The following is a 13874-nucleotide window of genomic DNA, read 5'->3' on the forward strand; positions in this document are numbered from 1 at the left end:
TCCCTATGAAACAGGAGGAAGGCAGAAAATAGTATTATCCACTTGCTTTTTCAGATTAACTGAATGAAATCCTCTTTTCCTTTACACAAGGATCTGAAGGCATTTAGTACTGGGAACACTGTGACTTCAAATTCTAGGCACAACTGAGCTTTGTGTGGAATCATCCCCACCACCCTCCAAATCACAAGCAATACTTTCAGAATGAGATGCTGAACATGTAGAACAATCCATCTCCATGTCAGATGGCTGGATGTTGTGTGGAAGATCTTAAGAATTGCTTTTTCCATTCATGACGAAAATCAGATGGGAAGTGTGGCATTTCAGGGAAACTTTACTTTGAAAATTACAACACTAGTACACAGCTCAAGTTTATACATTTAACATCTGCTTTCTGAAAGAAATGTTAACAATTTTGAAATGAAATTAAACATTGTTTGAACTTTGCTTCACAAAAGCATAAAGTCATGGAGGGGAAAACTTAACAGGCAACAATAAAAAAAGGTTAAAAACAACTTTTTGTTTTAGTAGTCCTCTGGTAGTAAAGATAGAACAACTTCCACGTTTGAGAAGTAATCTGTCTTGGTCCAAAAGTTTAAGAGTGTTTTTAGTATCTGCTTCTGCCTCCACCCCTATCGGATCTGCTTCCGCCACGGCCACCGCCTCTGGGTGCTCCGCGGCTTGAACTACTGTAAGAATCTCGAGGAGGTGGGTAGCCCCTTTCCATGGAGGGGGGCAGACCCCTGTCTTGTCTTCCGACACGATCACGGCCACTTGAGTAGACATCACTTCTGCTGCTTGAGTAACTTTCTCGGCTTCCATATCCATCTCGTGTGCTGCCGTAATCATCATACCGACTGCTTCCACCATATGATGGCGGGGGCCCTCGTGCAGGTGGAGCACTACGTGAGTTACCTGCAGGGTCAATGGTCAGGTAATACGGCAACACCATGAGTTATATAGAACAATTTCAATCTGAATTTACAGAACTGCTGTATTTAAATGTTTACTGCTACTCTTTTGTATGTATTGAGATGTTCTTAATAGAATCTGCCACATTAATGGTACTTAAAGTGGGGACTGAGTATCAGGCAGTGAGTGGATTTAAAGATTCTGAAGGAATGAAGACGGTGTTTGTTTATTCAGGCAGGCTCTTTACTGGGATTTCCAGAACAGCTTGTTATTTTAGAGAAGAAACTCAGCCATATTTTCCAGAGACAGTTGTAATTCTGAACTGTAGACTTTGCTTCTTTAGCTTACAGCTTATTTAACAAGATGATCAAATGATAACCAACAACTGCACTTTCACTGTAGGGGGAAAAAAGTGTGCCACTTCCCCCTAAAGCAAGCAACCTAGTAAAAATCAGATTTTATGACACCTGTACAATTACATGATCCTCAAAATGGATTCTTACCATAACTCTCATATGAATCTCTGTAGGAGCCTCCACTTGGATGATCCGAGTAGTCTCTGTCACGTCCACCACCGTATCCATCACGATCGCTATAGGAGGAAAGACTACTAAGACTTAGTACAGATCAGTAACATAACAGCAAGAATAAAGTGACAAGGAGAAAAATCCAACAGTAGGTACCTATATCCCCTGGAGGGGTATTCATCACGTGAACTGGAATGACCATAGTCACGGTAAGCATAGTCTCGTGGAGGTGGTGCATAGTCCCGTGTGTCCCTAGAACTGGGGTAATCTCTGCTTGAATAACTACAAAGAACAAGAACTGACACATTAGCCATGTCACATTGCAAAAGATCGGGAATCAACATTCTTCTCTGAATAAAAAAAACCACCCCACCAAAAATAGGAAAAGAATTTACCCATCTTTAGTGCTATAGCCATCATCTCTTGGAGACATGTAGACATCTCTCCGTGATGGCATTGGTTCTCTGCGTGGAGGACCACCATAACCATCTCTTCCACGTGACACAGGAGCTGAAGAGAAGCAGTCCAGATCTTTAAACTTAATTAGCATTTAGTCAGACAAGAGACTCTTGGCAAGTATTAGCAGATTGTTTAGAGCAATTTAAAAGTATCTCTGTAGCCCACATTACAGCACTTTACATTTCTGCTTGTACAGTTTAAAATCAGCACTAAAAGGAGCATACTCAAATCACACCAAGTTGTTCCCAACAGCTACAAAATTATATTGGTATGAAATGAATTAAAAATTAGAAAAATATACCAATCCCACTGTAGGCTGAAGTTAGAATCAGTAATTTGCATCAGCTTCTGAAGGAAAACTGGTGCTACAGCTGACCAAGCAACTAATTAAGTCAAAGTCCTTACCTCTTCCTCCCATGCTACTGCTACGCACTGGTCCCGAAGGTGCCGATCTTTTAGGTGGAGGGCCTCCACTTCGTGGAGGTGGACCTCTCTTCATGGGAAGTGGCCCTCGAGAAGACCCTAGAGGAATAAGCCATGAACCAACTTATTATTTCTGTGATACTCAACTGCATGACCCTAAAGCCTGAACTACAGTAACCTAAGTGCCATTATTACCACTATGTGATCAACAGTAAACCGCTAAAATTAGATCTCTCAAAGCCTTGTCTTCTAGCCCATACTAAATGCTACTGGCAGAATTGAGAGCCAAACTTTCCACAGCCTAAACTCCTGTCAAGAAATTGTCTTTTAGAACTTATCCAAAAGTCACAGGGTGTGACAGAAGGGGAAAAAAGACAGCTGATATCTGTAATCAGTCATAGCTTAAATACTAAACAAGTTACTGTTCTCAGAAGACAAGAGCCACCTGGGAAGATGTACTAGGTAAGAGCCTACAGAGAGGGAACAGAGGCACTACCGAGTCTGTAGAACCTACTACACAGACTCTGCAAGAGAGAAGTTTCACTATTTCCAGGGTTTTTTTCTGCATTACAGCTTTTACTGTTATACCTCAGGCGCTGCTTGCTTGTTCTTAGAGAGCTTTGTTTTGATACTGAAGTCTGAATCAATAGCTATATCTTAAGGAATATCCAGTATCAAGTAATGTACTATTGTTCCACTTCAGAAAGCTTCAACTCAACACACTATTTCGTAACAACAAACAAGGCTTAGCTGCCCTAACTCCCAATATGATTTAGAATGATCAGCCCTAGAATTTTCTAAGTTCAGTCCTCTTGCTAGTAAGAATGAAAGACAGTTCCCTTTCCCTGGTGGAAGAGAATCACTTTTTCAACTTGAATACCAGAAAGCTTCCTTTCTCATGTGCAAGGCAGGAGTTTTGTTTTTCTTTCATAGGCAAAAGTCAAGTGGAGTGTTAGTTGTAGAAAGGAATCTTCATATTTGAAAGCCTTTTCTTAAGGTGTACTTGCCTAATCAAAAATTTTACTAAACTGTTGAAATCATATTTCATCATTTTAATACAGAACAAGGAGTGCACTATTTGGCTGTTTGACTTTTTTTTTTTCCAGTAGGATTATTGTCATCTTCCAATGGGATTGTCTTGTATGTTGTCCAAGTATATAATGAGAGAGGTCAATACATACCCAAGTGACTCCCTCTTGAAGGTGGTCCTCTCGCGCCACTTCCGCCTCTTCCGCCTCTAAGGCCCCTGGGAGGACCTCTGCTTCGGGGAGGGGGTGGCGGCCCACGCCTACCACCACTCTCAAAGGATGGCTTGGTTGCTTGTTCCACTTTAATTGCTTTCCCATCTAATGACTAAAGAAGAAGCTGCTTTACTTACTGCTCAGTCATGTTTGTATTTCTTAAATCAAGCCCCTCTTGCTTCACTATTATAGGGCTTCCATTTTATAAGTTAGAGCAACTCTAGAACTGATTTCAGTCTTCAGTATTAGTACTCAGCAGCATGTTGGGCCTAATTTCAATTTCTACAGTACTTCATTCTTGTTGTATTGATGAAAAAAAAATACAGAGCAGCATCAGAAAGGACTTTCAGTGAAAACACAAGTGTCCAATGATTACGGCAGCCCCACGTCATTTATTCTGTAAATGAAACATGATATATGATCTACAATTTACTTTCAATTGCCACGTACTTTCGTATCAAACTAGGACTGCACCAGTAGTTACAGGATTAAGCTGAACGTAACTTTAGCTTCAGTTGGGATTTCTGGCAATGGGGAGGCCGTTTAGTACATTTTCTTGATGTCCTGATAACACGGTGATCACTGACGCATTTAGAAGTAATTTCAGCATCTACACAGCAGACTGAGTATGACAATTCACCCCTTCTTTCTAGTGTTTCAAGTTGGGTTTTCAAACAAGGTGACTGTCACAATTTACTCTATTACTTGCTTTCCATGTGGTTGGGGTATTTTTGTTTGTGGGTTCTGTTGTGTGGTTGGAGGGCTTTTTTGTAGGACAAAAAAGGGAGCTTTTTCTGGAATACAGATCTGCAATAACAGGACCTCTGCAGCCTGCTGTTATACCTCGAAGGTGAGCAGGTGGTAACACATGTTGAGTAACTCAATTAATCAAATTTCTGTATAATCTTTCAGGCACCACATGTTTGGCAATTACGGTAGAAGTAAGATCACAAGCTCTGCTGAAATTAGGTTACTGCACACCTATCCTGGCAAACGTGGTTTATTTGCCCCTTTTAGCAGTTAAATATTTAACTCTGCCTTAAAAACTAATTAATTATCAGGCAGAAAGTTTTGTTTATTGCACTTCTTTGCTGCAATAAATTAACACAAAGAAATGCTAGTAGTGTCTTAATCTGCTCTGACAGTATTTTATTGAAGCACAGTATCTTTTTTTGTTCTCCACCAAAATCTAGCCCTCTCTGAAACCATCCACTGTAGTAGCTCATGTGTTTTGCCACCACATGTAGTCGTAGCTACTGTTTGAAAAATCTGTGTGTATGTACACAGGTCCAACTTGATCCATTTGAGGGAGAAAAATAAGGAATACTAGCAAAATCATATTGGTCCTGTCTTTGACTTAATGAAAATATTTTACTTACAGAAGGTTCCTCAAAAAGCCTTTTGGCATGGCAAGCTGAAACATTTCAGCAGCATTAGTACCTCTAATCACTGGAACTTCTCAGTTTGTATCATATTGTTTTGCCATCATAATTCATACTGAGAGATGTCTCATTGTTCAGGATGAGACAGGAACAGTGGGCTTGAAGCCTTAAGCTTTGCCATCATGTCCACTGCCATCCTCAATGTCACAGCACATTCTTGACAGCTTGTTTGAAGTTTAGAAAGCAAACACCATCCCCTTCTGCTAGCATGGGTTCTGAAAACCTGCATGCTAGGTTCGAGTTCTTTTTTTTTTTATGTAGGAGGTACAGTTTTACTTATTTCTCCTCCTATTCTCTTCTGCCTTGCACTTATGCATCTGCCTTAGGCAAAGATGGGTTTCTTTGCAGACTGCTTTACACAAGCAGTTTTAAAAGGTATGCCTTAGGTCCAGAAAGACCTTTCATTAGGTCCAAGAATAATTTTTTTGTTAACCAGAAGTTGTCAAAGTTTGTCCTATTTTAAAGCAGAGGGGACAACATTTTACAGGTTCTTAGCTCAAAGACAAAAGGTCTTATCTCACCAAACAGATAAAACACAGTCCATCTCAAAATATGGAATTTTTTTCAATGAGCTGAAAGCAACAGCTGTCAACACGAACACTTATTAATTCCTGTTTAGAACCCTCATTCAGAGTGTTACAGTAGCATTTTTAGTATCATATGAGCACCAGAAAGTTGAGTCACCTTGGTGCTAAAACACATGAAAAATAATTTAAGATACAAATCGTTTAAGGACAGTAATAGATTGGCAATCAAAGTCTCCTATATGTGGCATGAACAATCTGTACAGCTTTGTAAGGTGAGCCAGGGAACCTTAACCAAACACAATTAGAGAACTGTCCTGCAAACTGTTCCACATTCCAACAGAAAAGATGAATGAAATTTGTAAAATTTTGGGAGTGGGGCAGAAATCAAAGTATTTCCAAAAATTTAGATGAAACTGGACCTAACACCACACAGGGCTTTCCTCTCCAATGGATCATTTCATTGTGATGCTGCAGTGACTCCACCATTTCCACATGTTCCTTGATGCCACAGAGTGGGTTTCCTTTCACCATATATATTCAAGAACTGAAGATCATCTCTTATCAGGCTAAGCTTCTACATTGTATATCACTTCTTCTCCAAAGGAAAAGGAAAGTCTGTCCAATTAAAGGAAGACAACCTTCTGTAGTGCTGAGTACATGTTACACTGTTTGGACTGCAGTATTTGCTTCCATCCTTTTAACAAGACCAGCTGGCTTGACAGGTCTGCACTAGAATTAAGTCTTTGGCTTGTCCTGCAGCTTTCCCTTAAGGTCATATCCTCTCTTTACTTATCCATTTCTTCCTAAGGATTTAAAATCAGAAGACTGTGAGGAACAGCCTACTGCACCAAATGACTTGGGAGTATCCAGCACACTTGTGTCCAGGTAAGCACATGCATTTCGTGACATCAGGATGCAGACTGCCACGAATTAAGCTTCTTCTTAAAGAAGGCAGATAATCTGCTGTGATAAAGTACTTGTAGATTTCTTCTGTGCTGCTCAGACATGCTAACATTGATCCAATTCTGCAGACAAAGTAGTTGAAGTGAAAAATCTCCATCACACCTCCAAAATAATTCCGCTGATCTTTTTCAGCAGGACTGAAATGAATTCTTCGACAAGCAAGCTTTGACTAGTCTATGCTTGTCCCAACTGGGAATGAAACACAACCTCCTTCCTTTCCCCCCCACCCGGATAGGTGCAAAATGCTGGCTATACAATTTTCATGAACACTTGCAAAGTTAAAAAAAAAAAAATCAAATGCCAATTCACTCTTGCAGAATCTATTGAGTCAGTCTCTTCGATTGGCTACAACTTTGAATTCCCCTGGGATGACAGATTGAGCACGCAGAACGCTTTCCCCAGGCTGGACAGGTCATCTAATTCCTTATAGACTGCTTGAACTGCAGTCTGCACAGGGCTTCTACTGCTGCTTCTTAAGTGCCTGAAATCCTCAAGACTGCTCCAATCCATCCTTTCCAAATGACCAGAAAAACTTCAAGTTGTGATGTATGACAATGCTCTCTTCCCACAGCAGGCCTCAAACACTACTCCTCCTCAAACTTTGAATGCAGAGTCTTTTTAGATTACAAGCAGTATCTGTTGTCCAGAAGGCTTTCTGAAGATGAGTGTGAGAGACTGAGAGACCACCTCATGAACATCTTTCATATCCATGGCCAAAGCAAGCCGGACCAGAGGACATTCTAGGCCACATGCCAATTGAGAATGTTCTTTTCATACATTATTTGCTGTTCAAACTTCATGCAGATGAAGATACTTCTAGATTTATAGTGTTGAAAACAAAACCACAAGAACCATGATCCACAAGGCAGTCCTTTGTAGCATTTCTTGACAGTGATGCAGATGGTGCATTCCAGAACAAGCAGACATTACCTCAGCCACAAACACTGTCTCATTTAGCTACTTTGCTAAGCATTACTTCCCCGAATGTTTCCAACGTGACCAAACACATGGCACAACATTCAAGAGGTAGAACAGTTGGTGATTATTTTCAAAGGGATTTTCATTTGCAAGCTGCACTCCACAAACACTTAGGATTAGTGACTGAATTCCTTTCAGTCTGACAATTACCTATTGGTGCTTAAAGTTACCTTATGTGAGGATTCAGGGTAATGACTATTTCAGAGGACATTAAGTGTCTGAACACAGCAGTAAACGAGTCTTGAGAATTGCAGCAAAGTACACGACGGAGAAATAAATTCAATAAAAGGAGCACCTTTAAGGATGTTTAGAAAGAACATTATCTGAATTTGTTACTCTCTGCCTTGACAAAAACTACTAACTTGTTTAAAAAGGAAGCAAGTCTTCAAGGAAAGTAACACTGTCATGAGGTTGTCCTAAAGCACCCAGAAACACCAGTACATGGAGCAGAAAGCCTGCTATAACTCAAACCAAAGAAATTTTACTATTTGTGTTCACCATTAACACTACAAGCTCATTTTCTTATTCTTAAAGTTGCTTTACTTACTGACTTCAGTAACGGACATTTTTCTTTCACTTCAATGTCTTATGCTAACCAGACAAACAGATATCAAAATCCCAAGAGTTATTTAATCAGTTGAGGCTTGTTCACCTTACATGAATGTCATCTCAAGAGACACTGCTGAGAAGGCCAATGCAGTCAGACCTCAACACAACCATTCAGATTACGCATGGAGGACCAGAGTCTGAAATTCAAATGAACTAAGATGCCTTTCACTGCCTGAAGAGACAGTACCTCTATGAAGATAAGGAGCTGATGACCTTCAAGTTGCCAGCTTACATCTACCTTTTCAAGCACATGCCACAACAGACACGGATCATAGCAGCCTACAATTCTTTGACAAACTATCCTGGTATTGATCTCAGAACTTTTGCTCCAAATTCCTGTATTTTTAAAAACATTACATGTACATTACGCTTTTACTTCCTTTTAAAGTCATAACATTGCATTTTAGGGTGTAAACAAACAAATATAGTTGCTGGCTAACTGCAAAGCTCTTTCCCATTAACTGGAAAGATGCCCCTCACATGTGCCAAGCAGACTGATGATGCATCTCACAAATCCAGGTTATCCACAGAATACCAGAGAGCTCATCAATGCTCCAGCACAGCAGAAGTCATATTCAACCCATGTTAAGGGAACAATTAACAGTTTTCAGGTAAGTCACTTCCCTGAAGTGTATTTTACAAAGTACTGCATTAAAGTACGATTTAAAACAAACAAACAAACAAACATTAGAAACACACAAAAATGGAGAGCTGACTACTAAAAAGCCCTTTATCAGGGACTAAAAACAATAAACAGTGTAACTGACAGCTAGACTTCACTTTCTACTGTCAAAGCCATGACCAGGAGAAAGCAATTCCAGCATCATAGAGACTGGGACAATTTGCTAAATGTGACATTCTGACTTGTCTCCAAGATCTTCTAATCCATTGTTTTTCCAGCTTTTATTACAAGTTAATTTACCCCAAAGATTTATCCTGCTGGACAGTAGCAACAGCAACGTGTTATTGTAAAAGGTCTTAATTCCTACCTTTCCATTCATATCTCTGGCAGCATCTTTTGCATCTGCTGGACTCTCAAATGTGACAAAGGCAAATCCTCTGGACTTGTTCGTTTCCCGATCTTTCATCAAAAGGACTGCAGAAAGAAAATCACGTTACCCTTTCCCAGAACTAGGCAGGAACATTTCAGCTTTATTTAATTTTTTAAGCTCAGAACTTCTTAGAGGACATGTAAGCGCCATCATTTCAGATGATCAACGCCAAAAAAAGTCATCACAGCTGTGCTGTTGTTCATTTTTATTATCTTAATAAAAAATTTCTCTTTACCTTCCACAATGCGTCCATATTTGCCAAATACAGCCTCGAGAGCTTTCTCATTAGTCTCTGTGTTCAAGCCCCCAATGAACAGCTTCCCAGGACGATCTGCTTCAACCATTTTGATGCCGTAAATGACCTACTAAAAGAGTAATGATGTTATTAACAAAACATCACACTACAACAGAGATTTCCATGCAACTTCATGGAATATAAATGACTTTTTTCCTCAAAAGTACGAGCAAATTTCCTTGAAGGAGATGTTAATTAAGAAGTATGACATATAAAGTACATGAGAAAAATTTAATTTTTTTCTGAAAGTAGTATTGCCCTCAGTTACTTCTTCACATTATACAGTGTCTTTCAAAAATATACAGTTAACTTTGAAAAGTGGAACAAAGTACTGTTAAGATCAAGCAATATTGGTGAATATGAAAACTCTGTTTCAGAGGTGCTGTTCTTTTTACCCTTGATGTCAATCCTACCACTCCTTTCCTTTAAATCTCATCGTGGATTTTTCAAGAAATTTACTTAATCTGTCCAAGTAATATTAAATTATTAACTTTTAAAGGCATCTTGGGCCAGTATTCCCAAATGAAGCCCATCCTTTGTATTATTTCAAGTATTTCGAGCCTAGGTCCCGGCCTACACAACGTATGAGCCTGAACAGACACCAGACGACCACTGCAGTTCTACACAGCAATGCCACGGCTAAACCAAGGCGGGGGCGGGAGGGCTTAAAAAAAAAAAACCAAAAAAACGAGCCGAAGACAAAGCCCAAGCTCTCAGTGCCTGGCAGGGCGCCCGGCGCCTGTGGACCAGAGCTGCGCGCTTGGCTCCAGGCCGATGGAGGGAAGCCCCCGGCACAGGCGCAAGGGGAGCGCGGACAAAGCGCTGCCGGGAGCGGGCGGCCGGCGGGGCCGGGCCGGGCCGGGCCGGGCCGCACGGGGCCCGTGTGGGGCCGCGCTCCGGGACACGGGCCCGGGGGGCCGCCGGACCCTCCGCGGGCTCGGGCACCGCCACAAAATGGCGGCCGCCGTTGGCAGCAGCTTCTCTCCCTCCCCGCGCCCGGCGGCCGCCTCGGCCCTTACCCACCCCACGGCTCGGCCCCGGCCCGAGTCACTGGCCCCGCGCTCCCGCTGTCCCCCACTCGCCCTCCCCGGGGATGCGGAGGGACCCCCGACACCTAAAATGGCGGCCGCCGCGCCTCACGCCGCCGAGACCCCCCTCTCCCGCCGCCGCCGCGCGGACCCCGCCGCCCCACGCGGGGCCGGGCGAGCAGACAAACGGGCGCGGCCGCGCCTCCGTCCCGCAGCGACGGGCGCGCCACGCGGCTCCCTCCACGCGGACCGGGCCTCTCCCCGCGGGTCCCCGCATGGCCCCGCGGTGCCGCCCGCAGAGCCCCCAGCCCGCACTCACCTCCGCCCGCGCCGAGCCGCAACTGCGCAATGGGGACGAACAAAGGCGCTGCGGCGCTTTATAGCGATGACGTCACTCGCCCGCCCGAGCCCCGGATGCGGCGGCGCCGGGCCCGGCAGGGGGCGCGCGCGGGCCAGCGGGGCCGGGGCTGGGTAGGCCGGAGGGGGGGCGCTGAGGGGGGATCTCATCAATGCATGGGAATATCGCCAAGAGGATGGTGCCAGACTCTTCTTAGTGGTGCCCAGCGGCAGGATGAGGAATCGTAAACTAAAACACAACAAGTTTCACCTCAACATGTGGAAGAACCACTGAGAGTGGCAGAGCACTGGAACAAGCTGCCCAGGGAGGGCATGGAGTCTCCCTCTCTGGAGGCGTTCCAAACTCACCTGGACATGTTGCTGTGTCACCTGCTCCAGGTGACCCTGCCTTGGCAGGGGTGTTGAACTGGAGGATCTCCAGAGGTCCCTTCCAACCTCAGTGATTCTGTGAAGGAGCGGATCTGTCACTGCTTTGGAAGCAAAATCACTCACAGTACTGTCAGAAGTGTCTGTGCAGGAGCTTAACCCAGTTCAGCTGAAACAGCCTTAAAGGCATTTTTAATTAGTTTGATCAATACGTGTCCATGTCAGTACCCCTTCCTTGGAGACTTACAGCAAACCAAACCAAGTGTGATTTAAAATGAAATGTGTTTGTTGATAGCACAAAGTTTTGCACTGGTTCAACTAACTCCAGTTTTAAATTATTTATACCTGAAGTTCAGTTGTGGAGATTTTCTTTGGATGGCTAAACCTGATAGCAGAAAAGTTAGGGGGAAATACATGCATGCAAAAATTGGCTAAATTTTCATAATATGAACTTGTAGATTATCTAAACATATTAATAGTTATCAAGGCCTGTTTTCTTGGTCACCCAATCTAATCAACACCCAGTCTTCTAAGTTCTCCCTTGCATGTTCTCTTGATGTTTATTTCTGGGATGTGCCGCAGGGTCTGCACATCCCACAAACACTGCCCAGTGCTGTTACAGTCACAGAACTGCATAATTGCTCCATCCTGATAACAGAACATCAGACTCTATTCCTATCTTCAGTTTTTCAGTCTCCTCTGTCAGCTACTGATACTCAGCTGCTCTTTGTGTTAGGGAAAGCAGGAAGCAACATCGTTTCAGACTCGCTCATAGTTGTGTTGAGAACACAAAGGAAGGGAGCTCTCAAACACTGCTCTAGACTGCAGTACATTCTTGAAGATGATCTCCTTTCCAGCGTGGATGTTCAGAGTTTCTGGATACTGTTACTGTGCATGGGAAAAGGGAAAGATGACCTTCGTAATGAAGTGGGCGAGCACTGCCCGTGATATCAATGCAGTTGCTGAAGAATGGCATTGCCAGATTCTCATCCAATTATCATATGAAAAAAAGCTTCAAATTCTAGTTTCAATACAAAAGAATTTAAACTTCAGAGGCTCCCTGGGATGCACAGTGAAAACTAAAGCGAATTGTTAGTCCTGTAAGAAACACGGTAAAAAAGGTCTCTATGTCTGTGTGGTCTCTGTGTGCTTCTCTGACCCACAGTGTATCTGCTGACTGCCTCACAAGTAACTGGAAAGATAAACATGTGCAAACTGAAGTCTGTTTCTCCTTCTGTGATTACAAGAGTAAAATATTTGGTAACTCCAGGCTTCATTTTATTAACATTCTGTACATGTAGCTCGTGTATTACCACGTACTGTACATGTAGCTCAGTGGGATCAGCATGAACATAATTATGTTTGAAACAGGATTTGCACATTACTGCTGTAATTGTATCAGGGCCTAATTCTTCTGTCCTTTGTCCTAAGAGATATTTTCATCAGGATTTTCATCAAAACCTAGGTGCATCCTCAGTGCAAACTGGAACAGAATTTTACCATGTCTCCCTGCATAGAGCATGTGTAGTCTCACTCCAAATTCAGTGATACAGATCTTTTCCTAGAGGATTAGAGGATACATAACTCTTTAATTCTTACAATTCTTCCCCCTCCTTTCCTTTTTTTTTATTCCCATAAATTGATTTTTTTGTAGAGGAACTACAGAAATCATCAGAGAACAAACTGCAGTCTGAAAGGAAACTAATCCCTCTTTAGTAAGAAGGTCAAGGCTGAAGAGCTATGACAGTTTCTTTTGCAAGTGATTTCTCAACTTTGAATTTTCTAAAACGAAATTAAGGTAGTAATATGAGGTCCTAATACTGGCCCCTATGGAATGGGAAATGGACTCGGATGGGACAACTGGGGAGATAGAGACCCGGAAAATTCCACCAACCTTTACACAGAGGACAGCTGCTCTCTAACTAGCACAGATATACTTGCCCATGCATCATCACAGCTTAGGAAGTTTTCCTTACATTTTCCAAAGCAGAAAAAATGCAATTAAGTATGTTACTTATGTAACCCTAAAAATGAGCCCACTAGATGGGAGGGGTGGACAACAATCCATGAAGGGTAGCATTTGCTGGATTTTCATGGTAGCTTTTGACTAAAATGTCACTTTCTCAAATGAATCCTAGGATGTTTAACAATGTGGTTGATTTTAAACTACAAACTTTTTCATGCAGAGGACAATATTTTGGATTTCCCTTGTAGCATGCTGCGTATTATCATCAAACATTGGCCTTTTACCAAGTTCATCATACTTGTGGTTTAAAATGGATAAAGGGTTTAGGAGAGCTAGATGATGGGGACTAATGAATACATAAATAATCTGATCACACAGGACTCACTCAGAACGAATAAAAAAGGAAATGTAATTCCCTTGAGATATAGTCAAAAACTAATAACTGAAAAGATCAGTTTAATACTTTCGTGACAAGGAGCAATTTTGCAGGCATTGTCAGTTGATTTATAGAAATTCAGCAAAAGTGAGAAAACGCAGACTAGAGTGAATGAGAGCAGCACAAAATAATTGTTTCTGGCACTGACTTTCTCAGCCATTTCTAAACTGGAACTCCCTTATGTACTCCTCCCAAATCATCTGTTTGGGATCTCATTGTGGCCCCTTTCAGTTCATCAGTATGAGGTGGATCACAAGTCCCTAAGACATAGCTGGAGCTGCCTGAAATGACAACAC

General features: G+C 42.4%; 1 protein-coding gene and 1 non-coding gene across 6 annotated transcripts; both read right to left on the reverse strand.

Moving 5' to 3' along the window:
• Positions 1-313: 313 nt before the first annotated feature.
• Positions 314-10881, reverse strand: RBMX (RNA binding motif protein X-linked). 5 transcript variants are annotated; one of them, XM_064670059.1, is made up of 9 exons: positions 10773-10881; positions 9366-9492; positions 9068-9174; positions 3500-3671; positions 2301-2417; positions 1832-1946; positions 1593-1718; positions 1413-1501; positions 314-912 (listed from the first exon to the last, which is right to left on the reverse strand). In XM_064670059.1, exons 2-9 carry the CDS (start codon positions 9472-9474, stop codon positions 605-607), a joined length of 1143 nt encoding a protein of 380 aa, XP_064526129.1. In that variant the 5' UTR covers positions 9475-9492; positions 10773-10881; the 3' UTR covers positions 314-604. The 5 variants fall into 5 exon arrangements, with proteins under 5 accessions (XP_064526129.1, XP_064526127.1, XP_064526125.1 ...); XM_064670057.1 differs by having other exon boundaries at positions 1413-1516; XM_064670055.1 differs by having other exon boundaries at positions 1413-1516; positions 1832-1967.
• Positions 9245-9318, reverse strand: LOC135421750 (small nucleolar RNA SNORD61). Its single transcript, XR_010434183.1, has one exon. It is a non-coding gene; the product is annotated as a small nucleolar RNA SNORD61 (small nucleolar RNA).
• Positions 10882-13874: the final 2993 nt, after the last annotated feature.

The sequence above is a fragment of the Pseudopipra pipra genome, chromosome 13, assembly GCF_036250125.1.
Source record: "Pseudopipra pipra isolate bDixPip1 chromosome 13, bDixPip1.hap1, whole genome shotgun sequence".
Lineage (NCBI taxonomy): Eukaryota > Metazoa > Chordata > Aves > Passeriformes > Pipridae > Pseudopipra > Pseudopipra pipra.